Genomic DNA, 14,852 nt, shown 5'->3' on the forward strand with positions numbered 1-14,852 from the left:
CTATGTTTTGTTGGTAGCCGGCATGTAAGTGCATATATTTCATGTCATTTGCATTAGGGATGCACCGATATGGAAATTTTGGCCGATAACCGATATCTATAGGCCGATAAATATTCATATTATTTTCACAATGAAAAGCTCGCAGAGCGTGGACATCTTGTCTTTACGCTAGATTAGCATACTCTTCTTAAGCCCGCAACACGTGTCATCTTCGTGCTTTGTCACAGAAAGCACCAATCAAAACTCCACATGGCCAGTAATGAGCAAGTGAAGTGGTTCAACAAACCAAAATAATCCATCATTTATCGGCTTTCATTTATTTGCCTAATTTTGCTATCAGACCGATAACCGATAATATTAAAAATAAGCAGTTATCGGCCGATAACGATATGTCGGCCGATATATCGTGCATCCCTAATTTGCATATAAGTTATCCAGAGATGGTGGGATAATGTTTTGTGTGCATGTGTTGCTTGCTCATGACTCGCTCTGTCCGTGGTACGCCTCCAGGAGCTCCGGTTTATTCAAAAAGAATCTGTACAGCTGATCTGTCATTTATAAAAATCTGATAAAACTAAAAAATCTTTGCATATATGAAGGATATAATACTACTCTATAGGTAATCAAGAGTAACATGAGATAAGCAGAAACAGCGTGTGTTATGTGACCATTAATAAATGTTAGGGTTTTATAGTTTTATGTTATAGAAAGGTAACAGGGTTGACGGCTTTACGGTTTATTTATGAGATGACACATAACCTAGGGGCACAACTTAAATCATTTATCTTTAAAATGCGTCTTAGAAAAACCCTTTTTTAATGCAAATCATGTATTCACGCAATGTTAAATGCTTTCTCATTTGTAAGTCTTTGAATAAGTGTTTGCTACATGAATAAATGTAAATGTATATTTGCTTATACATTAACAAAAACATCGGCAAAACCGAGAGACGCATCACATAGCCCTTAAGTCATTTTACTGATATGAGAAAACAAATGCACTTGGTTTGCGAAAGGTAGTAAATGTTAACATGTGAAGAAACCTGTTTGACGTTTTGCTATTCATGAAGCTGATTTACGATCATTCGGTCTTTTTGATGACCTGTTTTAACCCCAGTGCTGACTGTCAATTGTCAGGCTCTGATCAGACTCAAAGTTATGAAATTTCACAAGAAGCTGTTTGTACATCCTTATTTTAAAGATCTACCAATCTCAGTTTGTCACAGTTTTAACTTTTATATCCTGTGTCTGCCGCAAGGCTTTGGCTCATTAAAATCAATCGCACACATTATTTGTGGTAACGTCACTGTAACACTTAGCCACTAAACTTTACAGCATACTCTTTAAATCCAGCAAAACACTTAAAGTCATTCATAGCCGTATATAGCGCAGCTGTGTCTCAGTGTGACTGGATCATGCTGTGTTCATTTCCAAAACACATAGCTTGAACTGACTGATCATTGTGAAGAGTGCAAATTTAGCCTTTAATGGCAAAATGAACAAATGTTGGGTGGTTTGTTTACTTTGCCCAGTTTTGATAATACAAGACCTGCTAAGAAATAATACACTGGTTTTGGGAAATGTTTTGGGAGCAAACATACGTATGCCCACTTCTATATTTACAGCATTACAACAGGAACAACAAACAAAAATTCAAAGACCGTTCAGTCCAAGTTACAACAGGCTCTATGAGATAGATGTGAAACGGGGGAGAAGAAGGGGGCGTGTCCCAGCTGCTTCTTTTTTACAGAAGTACACGTTTCCTGTGTTGCGAATCCCAGGAATTTGATACTAAATGACCAGGTTTCCAAACACTGTAAAGCCTTGTGCAACATGAAGTAAATATTGCCTCATTTGCCTCATAAATGGTACTTTGTATAAACCTGAATGTTGTGTGTTACACCTAAAACTTCTTACCACACTTTCCTCTTGGTTTAGGTCAGTCAGGGAAATGTCCCAGGCATTGAGAGTGCATACCTGGCCATGGACACCGAGGAGGGGGTGGAGGTTGTGTGGAATGAAGTGCAGTTTTCTGACAAGAAGGTTTTCAAGTCTTTTGAGGTAAGATCACATAAATAACTTTGCTCGGAGGCTTAAAGGGATAGTTCACTCCAAACGGACACATTTTATCATAAATCACTTACCCCTGTGTCGTTCTAAACCACCAAGTTCTTCCGATTGTCTTCAAAACACATTTTTAGATATTTTTGATGAAAACCAAGAGGCTTTTGCCTCTCCCATTGACTTCAGTTCCCCATAAAAGAATGAAAGACATTGCCAAAAAGGTCCATGTGTTATCAGTAGTTCAATAATAATATTATGAAGTGACAAGAAAACTTTTGTGTCCAAAGAAAACAATGATTTTATTCAACAATTTGTTCTCCTCTTTGGTTGTTCAGTGCGCGTTCACGAGCAGACTTAGGCGCATGCTGCTGATGTCACCCGCTGATGTAGTTGCCAGCGTACAGACACAGATTACACTGGCAAGTAATTTGCGCATTTATACGGGCTGTTTAAATATTGTTTACAATGTTTGCATAATGGCTTAAATAAAAAGAGGGAAAAAACGTTGGCAACTACGTCAACAGGTGACATCAGCAGCATGCACCGTAGTCTGCTTGTGAACGCGCACTGAACAACCAAGGAGGAGAACAGATTGTTGAATAAAATCTTTAGTTTTGTTTTCTTTGCACACAAAAGTGTTCTTGTTGCTTCATAATATTATTATTAAATTACTATTGGAACATGGACCTTTTTGGCGATGTTTTTCATTCTTTTTCTGGGGAAAAGAATTGTGAAACTATCTGAAGTCAATGGGATATAAAAATATCTAAAAATGTGTTCTAAAGACAATCGGAGCACTTTGTGGTTTAGAACGACACGGGTGTAAGTGATTTATGATCAAATTATCATTTTTGGGTGAACTATCCCTTTAAAGAAAAACACTACTGTTTTTCAATATTTTACTGTTCTTTTCTCAACTTGGACGAATTAATACATATCTATCTTTTTTCAGTGCGTGCACTTTTAATCTTTGTACAGCACCTCGTGAATGTGTTAGCATTTAGCCTAGCCCCATTCATTCCTTAGGATCCAAACAGGGATGAATTTAGAAGCCACCAAACACTTCCATGTTTTCCCTATTTAAAGACTGTTACATGAGTAGTTACACGAGTAAGTATCATATGTGTGCCATATGGTGGCACAAAATAAAACTTTTGTTTGGAGCCATAGGAATGAATGGGGCTAGGCTACATGCTAACACATTCAGGAAGCGCTGTACAAAGATTAAAAGTGCACGCATTGAAAAAAAGATAGGTATGTATTAATTCATCTAAGTTGGGGTAAGAGCATAGTAAAATATGGAAAAACGGTGGTGTTTTCCTTTTAAGGCCAAATTATGGTGTGTGTTTAAATATACGCAAAGGTCCGCCTACAGTGCGCCTGATGCAATTTTCGTGATTTGAAGAATACACAGGTGCTCTACACGTACCACTAGATTTTTAAAACCCTGCGTAGGTTACGGATGCGCCTACAGAAAAATGTAGTGTGTAGGAGATGCATTGCATTTTGTTGCAATGCGCATGCGTTGAATGTAGGCATGGGCCGGTATAAGATTCTGGCGGTATGATAACCTTTAGCAAAAATACCACGGTTTCACGGTGTTGCGGTATTGCCATTGCAACACTAAAATGTGTTACTTTCAAATGCTGGGTAAAAATAAAGCCTTTAAATTATAATATGCTTTCAAAAAAAGATATAGTATTTTCGTAATGTATATTAAATGTAAACATCAAATCAATCACATGACTTAATGATTTAATGAATTTTGTATAAACACAGCTCATACCTTGGAGACGGTATCACAGAACATTTTAGTGGTTTTGAAACCTTGACTGTTTAAAACCTCGGTATACCTTGAAACCGGTTATCGGCCCATGCCTAGTTGAATGTCTGTGTACATGTACAAGTGAAATAAACTATACTTTATTTTTGCAAGGCTGTGCGTTCGATGTGAAAAATTGACTATACTCTGGGCTTTAAGGCCGTAGTATGGTCCATTTTTATGCATATGCGAGGGTCTGCATTAGGCTTGCCGCGATAGTCGGTGAAACGGTGATAACCGGTGCTTCAGCATCTCACCGGTTAGATCACTTGCCCACCGCGACACCGTCTTTCACCGTCGTTTTGATATTTTCGTGTAATTTAATCATTTAGTTTCGTTAGAGAGAGCAAACTGAATGTGTCTGGCGCCTGAATTCAGCGAAGCTGAACGCGCGTCACGTCACAGAGCAGCAGGTGTCAGATTTCATTTATTCCTGTCAGAGTTTGCGAGGCGAGCTGACTGACCAGACGAGGGCAGAAGCCGCGTGCTTACTCGTTTTTGTTATAATATACATATATGATGTTTAATATAAGCGAGATCATTTTGTTGTTGTGTTTTTCATTAAGAATAATAATAAACCCATCATTCAAGCAGCGCTTTATGGAGAAGTAGCCGGTTGCTCTGCTTGGGACTGGCTGGTTCTTTGAGAATTACCTGCGCACATTGACTCAAGCACTTCATTAAACCAGCTGTTGCACTTGCATTGGATGCAAATTCATACGCAATTTAACGGAGCGTACGCAAGCACTGCATTTAAAGGCGGAGTCCAAGATGTTTGAAAGCCAATGTTGATATTTGAAATCACCCAAACAAACACGCCCCTACCCCAATAGAATCTGGACCTTCTGTTGATAGACCCGCCCCACACATACGCAACCCGGCATTTGATTTGATTTGATTGGCTATAAGTGTGTTTTGGTAGTCGGCCCGTCTCCTTTTCCAAAGCGTTTTTCAAACATCGTGGACTCCGCCTTTAAACAGTTGCGTAATTCAAAAGTGAAAGTAAAATGTGCACGTCTGCATGCGCATTTATAAGCCCCTCCCACACGGTGACACCGGTTTCACCGAGTTTGTGACGCGCTGATTAACCGGTGGGAAAATTACGTCACCGCGGCAACCCTAGTCTGCATACACTGCATGTTACGCAATTTCCAGCATTAGAAGAGTACACAGGTTGTACGCATAGGTTGTGTGGCCGCCTACAGAAGAATGTCGTATGTAACCCAGAAGATGCATTGCATTTTGTTGCCCGTACGATCGCTTGCACGTAAAAAACAGGCTTAAGGGCTCATTATAGTTGTGCGTAGGTCCTATGGCGTAGCCACGATGGCGTAGGTTCCGCGTCGGTTTTCATTTATACTTTTGCGTCGGCGTACGATGCATCAAAACCATCTACTAAGGCTGTGACGAATAATCGCGCAAGTGCGCCTTTTCTCAATGAATGAATGAATGAATTTTAATGAATTACGGTGAAATCCCAGTACATCCAAAAGCCAGAGGGCGCTCTTGTGCAGAAATTACATTTGTGCCACAGAAGAAGTAGCATTACAAGCGGTATTCCAGGAAATGTCTAGAAAAAATTTATATCGCTGTTCTTCAAATTGTTTCAGGTATTTTCATGATAATTAAAGAATATTTTGAATGATTGTGTTAAACGAGTGTTCCTTTTTTAAATGCACATTATAAACGACTCCGACACAATGATTTTAGATTGCTAAGGACTTCCTACTGACCAAAAAAATGTAGTACACGCACAAGCTGTGCATGAAGTACAAAATCGCAGCCTTGCAATTCAGAATCGATTTCGGACAGATATGTTTAATGGGAAACGCGACTAATCGTCGCAGCCCTACCATATGATGTGTTACTGTATTGGACAATCGTGATGAATGCACAATCACAGAAAATTTTATATGTAAAAACTAGGGCTAGACAATATATCGTGTTAGCGTCGACATCGCAATAAAAAATAAATTGGAAAAAATTTTAGCGTATTAGAAATTTTTCTAAGAGTACCCTTGAAATTTCATGTTCTTCTTTTCTGGGTTTTAGGACGAACTGAACAGATCTTTGTATCAATGTATTTATGCAGGACAGGATAAGAGAGATGTTTGAGAACCTGATGCAGGTTGAGCATCCAAACATTGTAAAGTTTCACAAGTACTGGCTGGACATGAGAGAGAGCCGAGCGAGGGTGAGATACGTAACACACCAGATGTAACAAGCGTCTCAATGATCTTTGCTCTTAATTAACTTGTTTGTCTCAATTCTTGTCACGCAGGTGATTTTCATTACCGAATACATGTCATCTGGAAGTCTCAAACAGTTTTTGAAGAAGACCAAGAAAAACCACAAAACTATGAATGTAAAGGTTTGACATTTCGTCAGTCATTTCAGTTGCCCCCACACACAGGAAAAGTTGGAGGGCAACGCCACCTTCTGGTAAATATAGGGCAAAATTACTTACAATGTATGTTTTCTATGTGTCTCAGGCATGGAAGCGTTGGTGCACGCAGATTCTCTCTGCGCTCAGGTAGGATTTTGTGTATTTAATAATAATATCTCTCTATAATGTCTGTCGTCTTTTTTAACGAATTTAAGGTATTTGTGTATATTTTGGTGTTAAAAAGATTGTATTGCAGCTTAAAATTCCAAGGCAACATGATGGGTATTGGTCTTAGAGCGGGACTCTTGACTTACCAATGACAGAAGAGGGTAATGATCAGAAAACCTCATATTCAAAAGCCGCTTAATGACATCTCCATCAAAAATGAATTGATGATATTAACTGAATGCTCTTTGCATGTAATGCTTATTTACAAGAAAGCATGTTAGACACACTTGGAGGGTTTGCTTCTAAACTCTTATTTTTTTTACATGGAAATGTATCATTTTATATAAGCTAATATGTTTTATATGTTGTTTCATCAGCAGCATGGGTGATTTTAAAACCCTGTAACTGGTATAAGTACTTATGCTTTGTTCTTTCTGTTCTCAGTTACTTACATTCCTGTGATCCACCCATTATCCACGGTAACCTGACCTGTGACACTATCTTTATCCAGCACAACGGCCTTATAAAGATTGGTTCAGGTTTGACAGAGTCTTGCAATCCTGATAGGGATTTCTATAAGCTTTAACACAAAATAAAACAACATTGATAGCTTTAAATGAGATGTTTGTGTCTTTCTTTGCTTTTACAGTTTGGCACAGACTGTTTGTAAATGGTAAGTTCATTCTTCGATTTGAATGCCATGTGAAATGGGGAAAGATGACAGACTGCACATACTTTTCTGTTTCTTTTCCTTCCTTTTGAACAATGCTTTGCATATACTGGCCTGCTATCCCAGCAGTCATCTAATCGTAACATTCCTTGTCAGTTTTCACAAAAAAGACATTACAAAAGAATAAAATAAGACCCAGTGGACATGTGTGTGTTGTTTAAACACATTTTAAATCTCCAGTATAAAGTTTGGTTTGATGTTCTGAGTCTCTCTTTATCCTTCAGTGTTTGCTGAGGCTATTCATGGGAATGTGCACCAGCATCGAGATGAGGTGCGAAATCAGCACTTCTTTGCTCCAGAATATGGCAGTAAGTTTCTGATGCCTTTGTGTCTATCTCTGTTCGGGGCGCGCAAACCTTTTTAGTCTAAACATCTCGATGTTTACGTTTCACGTAGCTTTTCTGGCTTGTCCTCCTTGTCCAGTATGTGTAATTCTGTCTGAGCAGTTACAGCTTTATGGACGTGACATTTGCAGTCAAAACTTCAAATATAAATTCTCAGAGAATGCATAATTTATGAGTAAAGATAACACCTAAAAATAAAGTCCAGGCATCAGAGGGAAATATACACACGCTATGGATGTGACAAAACTGTACACAAGTTCTTAGGAGACAATTGAATTTCAAAACGGTAAAACTTAATTGTTTGACTCTGGGGGAGCTGGAAAATGAGCAAATTTTCAAAAAAGTGCAGTGTCCCTTTAAGCTTCACCTTTGTTATTGTTAAATAGCGCCTTCTAGTGGTGAAAATTCTACATATTGTGCCTTTCAGTAAGTGCAAATTTCATATTTTTTACAACCATAATGGAGAAATTTAACATCCATAAGATTGTTTCTTTTTCATAAATGCACATATAAAAATTTAAATAAAATAAATATTTTATGTTCTTTGAAGAGCCATCCCTTCTCCTGTTGTTGGGTATTATTGCTTCTGGTTTGATTCACACAATTCCTTCTAAAATTGTGTGTCCTTTTTTGTCACATCCATAACATGTGCATGTTTCCCACATCTAAAACAGAAACGTATGGTTCGATATATTGGTAAAAAATCTATTTCAAGTTTTGTCTGCAAATGTCACATCCATTACGCTGGAATTGCTAAATATGCTTTGCAGAAATTCAGTTAAAATGCACAAAACCAAAGCAGTAATACCCAACACTTTTGCACACCTTTTTGCACCTTTCTTTAATTTTGTCCTTTCTCCAGTTGCTGAAGATGACCATGCCATTGATATATTTTCGTTTGGCATCTGTGCCTTGGAGGTTTGAAATTACATTTGATCAAATTTAGTATACAAATGTTACTTTGTCAGATCAACACTAAACCTTTACCTGCTTATTCACCTTTAGATGGCAGTGTTGGAAATTCAAGCAAATGGAGACACCGCGGTTTCAAAAGAGGCCATAGATCATGCTGGACACTTACTTGAGGATCCACTTATGAGGGTAAAATACATTGTATATGTTTATATCTGTAACTAATACATCACAGTTAAACCAGATTGGTTTAATCTTGCTTTACATTTGACAGGAATTCATCCAGTCGTGTGTACGCACAGAGGCCAAGACGAGACCCACGGCTCATGACCTGCTGTTTCATAGAGTCTTATTTGAGGTCCACTCCTTAAAACTGCTTGCTGCACACTGCTTTATCAATAACCAGTGTAAGTGAGATTTGGAAAACACTTTTGTTTATACCTCCTAGACTAAGTGCGGTACTATATACTTTGAATTTTGTTATAGATCAAATACAGAAACAGGCCAAGTAATGGAAAATGAAAATTGTAATATGCATTGTGTCTGTGTGATTTTAAGGGTCTTCAATAAACCTTTTCGTTTTTTCTAGATCTTCTTCCTGAGAATTGTGTAGAAGAGAAAACCAAATCGTATGATCCTAATGGCATTATGGCAGAGATTAATCATCAAGACCGACCTGGAGTTCATCTAAAGTGGGTTTCTGAAATGGGTAACATTGTTCTTCCCCAGGTGTTTCCATTTCTAAAGTTTAATTTTGCTTTTGTATTTAAGGTATTCTCATGTTTCTCCACTTGAGTTGGACAAATTCCTTGAAGATGTGAAGTAAGTCACAGAGCACATTTACACCTGGCATTAAGGTGCGTTTTGGTCAATCGGCTCACAAGTGGATGAGAGAGACACCTTCCCGTTCACACCTGGTGTTTTAATCCGTCTCTTGTGTCCAATGACGGTTTCAGTAAACCTTGCTTGTGTTGTTAGTAAACATGCAGCACAGTGTTTTGTACATGTATATGTAACGGCTGTCTGATATTTAAGATCATTTGACGAAATAAGCTTGTGCAACTTTCACGCAAAATAAAAGAGCTTTAGTTTTTTAGCTATAGACTAAATACCACGCTAAACACTGTTGGTCAAAACCGATATAAAAACATTGTGTTTGGTACATCACAAATTTGATCAATAGGCGGAGTATCTCATCGACCACATGAGCATCTACACTATAAATGCAATCTGGTTAAATGTGTTTTCGACTACCTCTGAATGTGGTGAAATGTGGACAAGCACAAAACGTTATACCCCCCTTTTACACCTGTATTTAGCGTCATCCACATCCACTTGATCTGATTGACCGATGATCAGGGCCATAGAAACGATCGGCTGATCTTAGATTTAAACTGTTTTAATTTCCGTGCTCGTGTATTTTAACAATGCAACCTTTCTTCTGCGTGACCAGTAATGGCATATACCCCCTGATGAACTTTGCTTCCCACCGGCCACATCCTATTCCCCGTGCTCTTTCTTTGTCCCAGGAACAGACGGAGACTGTGAAGTCTCCAACCCCAGAACCACAAGAGACTGAAACCAGGAAGGTAAAAAAACTGCAACAATATGTTTCTGTCTCTGCGTCCAAATACTGTGACATACTGTGTTTTAATTTAACCTATGCTGAGTCGTTTCAACCCAAAATGCTGGGTTGTTTTGGGTCAAATAAAAATATTTTCTTGGTTAATTTACTGTAACCCAATGGCAGAGCCCATCCTTTTTGACCCAACACTGGGTTGAAATAACCCAGCATTTTTTAGAGTGTACTACATCCGCCATGTTGATGAATCACATAACATACGTCGTCATAACAAAGAGGTGTTAAAGGAAAACACCACAGTTTTTCAATATTTACGATGTTCTTACCTCAACTTGGAAGAATTAATCACCATTTTTTTTTCAATGCATGCTCTTAATCTTTGTACAGCGCTTCTTGGATGTGTTGGCATTTGGCCTGGCCCCATTAGTTCCTTAGGATCCAAACAGGGATGAATTTAGAAGCCACCAAACACTTCCATGTTTTCCCTATTTAACATGAGTAGTTACACGAGTTAGTATGGTGGCACAAAATAAAACTTTAATTTGGAGCCATTGGAATGAATGGGGCTAGGCTAAATGCTAACACATTCAAGAAGCGCTGTACAAAGATTAAAGGTGCACGCATTGAAAAAAGATAGGCATGTATTAATTCATCTGAGGTTGAGGAAAGAACATAGTAAGAATTGAAAAACTGTGGTGTTTTCCTTTAACTTAAATGATGTTAAATGAGTGCAATTTAACCTTAAATGTATTTACATTTGAATAGAGCCATGTTACAGCTCTCCAACATTTTTTAATATGATGACCGTTCTCTTTTTTGGGCTTCTCCTGGGGGCTCACGGGATAGTAAAGTGTCCATCGAATGCACCCTTCAATATCTTGCTGGAAGTAGTTGGTCATCTGGGTACTTTTCGCCTACTGTTTTTCGAATACTATAAATTTGGACATACTACTCGGCTCGGCTTGCCTAACGCTTTTAGTATGGAAGTAGACATTTCGGATGCATCTAGTGACAGTTTAATTTCTGATGCCAGTTCCCTATCTGGACAAGATTCAGATCTGATACTGGTGATGATCAAGGGTCATTTTGGAAGAGTTGACGTCTATAAAACATTTCTCTGAAATGGTGATCGATACTTTTAAAAAAAGTTTTTTTAATCAAGGTTATCCAAACATAGTTCCACGACTTAGTTATACGCCATAAATATAGCCTTAGAAGCCGGCATGACATTTAAAAGAAAGAAAGAAAGGAAAATGGTGATCAATGCATGTTGCCCATGTAAAAACAATAATTATTTACTACATTTTTATCTTCCATTTAGTTATGGGATTTTTAAAACTCTGTCCTTTTATAAAACTATCCTGAACACTTAACTTACTTAAAACCCTAAATAAAAAAAACTTTGGAATTTCTCACACAAAAACTTATTTAAAGTTACGAAAGTATACATAATGGCCTGGTTTAACAGACAAGGCTTAAGCCTAGTTCCATGTTAAAATGCTTGTTTGAGGCATTGTAACTGGAAACAACTTGCCCTGAAAATTTCTAAAATATATTAGTGTCATTGTTTCATCTCAAGATGCACATCAGTCATGCCATGTCTTTTTTTTAAAAAAGCTACGTTTTAATGTTTTTCCTTTTTTTTCCTTTTTTATAATTGAACTACGGCTACGCCTTGTATGTCAACTTGTCCAAAAAAGGTTTTTAAATCAAAATCCTGCTATATTTTTACACGCAGGTTGTCCAGATCCAGTGTAATTTGGAAGCGAACGAAGAAGGCACAAGGAGTCATGTGAGTTTATTTTGTTTGGGGTCTTCACCTGTAAAGCTGTGAATATTCTGCATCATCTATCTTTTCTTTCTCTGTAGCTCTCGCTCTTTTTAAAGATGGATGACAGGCTTCACCGCCAACTTAGCTGTGATGTTCTGCCATGTAAGTAAACATTAGCACAGAAATGTGCCAAGGGCACGTCAATGGAAGTTCAAGTACTATATGCAGTTATTGCGTTGCACTATAAATTTGCCAGACATATCCATCACTTAATGTTTTATCAGTGCACATGATGAATGGGATGTTAATGTCTTTTTTTATTATTTTTCTTTACCAAGAAAGACCATCTATAAGTTGTATAATACTTTTTTTTCAGCTGACAGTTCCAAGGACTTGGCTAGTGAATTGGTTCATCATGCTTTTATTAGCGAGGTAAGCATAAGCTCTTATAAACAAAAGCTTTTATTATTTATCAAGCTAAACAAAGCTTACTTATGAAGCTACAGATCAATAGATTTTACATTAGAATACCGTTTTGCTAGAGAAGTCTAATTATCATATTTTTGTGTTTTGCAGGAGGACTGTGAGAAGCTGGCAGGTTTTCTTGAGGATGCATTATGTAAGCACCGGTCAGGGACGTCTTGCTCTCCTACTGCCATGGCTGTGATGTACTAAGTCCAGCTGGTCTAAACTGAAGTCTTCAAACAGACGAACGGAGCCTGCAGAATGGGCCTGAGCTTGAGAAAAAGAGAGCGATACGGACTGACAAGAGCAAAACTCAACATTTAATAAGTGAAGTTCATGACAAGGTGGCTTTCGAAAAAGCGAGGCAAACGGCACTGTTCATTCACGAAGTACAATGAGCTCAGACTGTTGGCTTTAAAGAGGAAGGTTAATCCTGTCATCGCATGATGATGATGAAACACACAGAGGGATTCTGCTTCAGTGCCAACATTTTAGGTTTTTTTCTTGAAATACGAGTTGAATGGGGATTTTTAATCATAAACATCCTTCAAAGTCAAGCTGTCTATGAAATCATCCGTCCTCCACCCATCTTCCAAAAGACATTTGCCAGGAGAAAAATCTTGCACAAACAGACATTTAGGATGCTTTGGGAACCTGAGAGAGGAGGCTAAAAGTCAAATAAATAAATAAATAATGGCTTCCCAGTGATTGACATAACTGGATTATTTTATCGGGTGTCTGCGTATTCCAGACTTTAATGTATTATTTATTATTTTAAACTATTAATACATGGTCTTGATAGAGAGACATGTTTAATACTCTAAGCAAGGTTAACATTTTTGTTTTTAAATAATAAAATACAAATCTAATCAAGTTTAATTTCTTTGTTTGCCTGATCGTGGGCAAATTAATTGACTGTGATAAAAGTGCTCTTGGCATCCGTTATTTTAATATTTCTCTTTCAACACTCCCTGTTTCAGATCAGGGGTGAATTTTACAAAGACCAAGTGCCTTTGTGTTAATATATATATTTTTTTTATTTGCTTTGGTATTGGTAATCAATGCGTGTTGTTGCCTCAAATGTTTGCTCTGTCTGTAGCAATAAAACAAAAGGGCACTTCATAAGTTACTGGACCAAGAGAGATTTTTTCAACCAAAGGAACAAATGTGTCAAATACAAACAAAAGCAAATAACTAAGCATTTTGAGCAAATAATGTGTTGACACACTGAGGCTTCAGTCCATTCATTGTCTAAGTGCAAATGTGTTGATGTGAGCAGCACATGTGAATAGGAGCTAATACTTGATCAGCTGCTCTGAGGTGTTTATCATGTATGTGCCCAATGTATGTTTCCTATGTTTGTGTTTGGTTTTTGTAATTGTTTTAAAGATGTTTACAACCCTCATGTCTTTTACACCAATGAATGCATAGAATAAACTGACCTGTGACTGAACTAGAAGAAAAAAAAGGTTTACTTTAATAAATCCTTTTTTGTGGGGGTGTATGATGTTATTTTCATGGCATCATCATTTTACAAAATAGGCCTATGTGTAGCCTATATTTTATGTCATAAGAAAATGGAACATTACGTTATATTCGGTCGGAATTGCATTATCGGTTTCACTCTCATTGTACCCGTTATCACAACCCCGCAAATCGCGATCGTGACAGCAGTGTGCTAATGCCATACAAGTTCTGTTTGATGCGCAATGACGCGCATTTATTCGTCTTCTAGCGTCCGATCACGCGCATTGACTCGCGCGGTTTTTAAAGTCAAGTTCAAGTACTCTGAAACGCAACATGTTATCAAATATAGTTGTTTACGTTCGGGTTAGTCAGTAGCTGATGATAAAGTGCACAGGTTTCAGACAGTAACTCGTGCAGGTGCTGATGTCACTGAAGCTCATTTTAAGCCCGTTGGAATAAGCGGAACAGAGCTGTTTTTATTATAATGATTGTGTATCTTCAAGCAACACCAAAGAGTTTTTTAACCTTAAAATAACGTTTCCAAAAAAGTTTCAGTCGTTCATTTACTCGAAACAGGGTGAACGGCATTTTCAGATTCGCTTTGCAGCCCTCTATCGGCCAAAACTGCACTAAAGTAGTTTCCAACCGTCGGGTCCCGGTCCTGTAGTTCGAGTGAAAAGTACAAAAACTTCCTTTACGGAAGACCTACAATCCAATCAGAGCCAGCTTTGCTGCAGTAGGCTAAATTATTTACGACAGTGGTAATGGACAATTCCGCTTCCAACCTGTAGGGGGAGCAAAGAGCAAAAACTCTTTAGTGTTGCTTTAATAAGCGTAGGCTGCTGAATAGCTGCTTCACTACTGTTTTGCATTCAATAGTTCTTTAAATGTTACATCATTTATATAAACATCAGTTTCATTTGATTATGTTGCATAGCACTAAATGAAGAAATGTATTGGTTATTTATCCAATTTTGGTGTGATACTTTCAAAGAAGTTTTATTATTTTATTGATTTGTAGTTATCGGTTTGTAGTCCAACTCCGATTCATTAAATAAATGAAATTAAAAAGTTTAATAATAATAAAATTATACAAAACTTTTTAAAATACTTTTTTAGTCATTTTCAGTTTTTCTGCCAAG

General features: G+C 37.6%; 1 protein-coding gene across 4 annotated transcripts in view; it reads left to right on the top strand.

The window, feature by feature from the left end:
* nrbp2a (nuclear receptor binding protein 2a) overlaps positions 1-13,372 on the top strand; it is a 36,469-nt gene extending 23,097 nt beyond the window's left edge. For 2 of the 4 annotated variants that reach the window (XM_055201860.2, XM_055201858.2), the window contains 17 exons: positions 1,938-2,060; positions 5,978-6,079; positions 6,167-6,256; positions 6,378-6,418; positions 6,884-6,978; positions 7,089-7,112; positions 7,394-7,477; positions 8,376-8,431; positions 8,519-8,614; positions 8,700-8,832; positions 9,015-9,117; positions 9,197-9,247; positions 9,879-10,014; positions 11,746-11,799; positions 11,877-11,940; positions 12,155-12,210; positions 12,355-13,372. In XM_055201860.2, the coding sequence (XP_055057835.2) occupies positions 1,938-2,060; positions 5,978-6,079; positions 6,167-6,256; positions 6,378-6,418; positions 6,884-6,978; positions 7,089-7,112; positions 7,394-7,477; positions 8,376-8,431; positions 8,519-8,614; positions 8,700-8,832; positions 9,015-9,117; positions 9,197-9,247; positions 9,879-10,014; positions 11,746-11,799; positions 11,877-11,940; positions 12,155-12,210; positions 12,355-12,453 (1,407 nt within the window). In that variant the 3' untranslated portion in view covers positions 12,454-13,372. Of the gene's footprint in view, positions 1-1,931; positions 2,061-5,937; positions 6,080-6,166; positions 6,257-6,377; positions 6,419-6,883; positions 6,979-7,088; positions 7,113-7,393; positions 7,478-8,375; positions 8,432-8,518; positions 8,615-8,699; positions 8,833-9,014; positions 9,118-9,196; positions 9,248-9,878; positions 10,015-11,745; positions 11,800-11,876; positions 11,941-12,154; positions 12,211-12,354 lie in introns of those variants that run through there. The other 2 variants (XM_055201859.2, XM_055201861.2) reach the window with 2 other exon arrangements.
* The last annotated feature ends 1,480 nt before the right edge of the window (positions 13,373-14,852 follow it).

The sequence above is a fragment of the Misgurnus anguillicaudatus genome, chromosome 2 (assembly GCF_027580225.2).
Source record: "Misgurnus anguillicaudatus chromosome 2, ASM2758022v2, whole genome shotgun sequence".
NCBI classification, from domain to species: domain Eukaryota; kingdom Metazoa; phylum Chordata; class Actinopteri; order Cypriniformes; family Cobitidae; genus Misgurnus; species Misgurnus anguillicaudatus.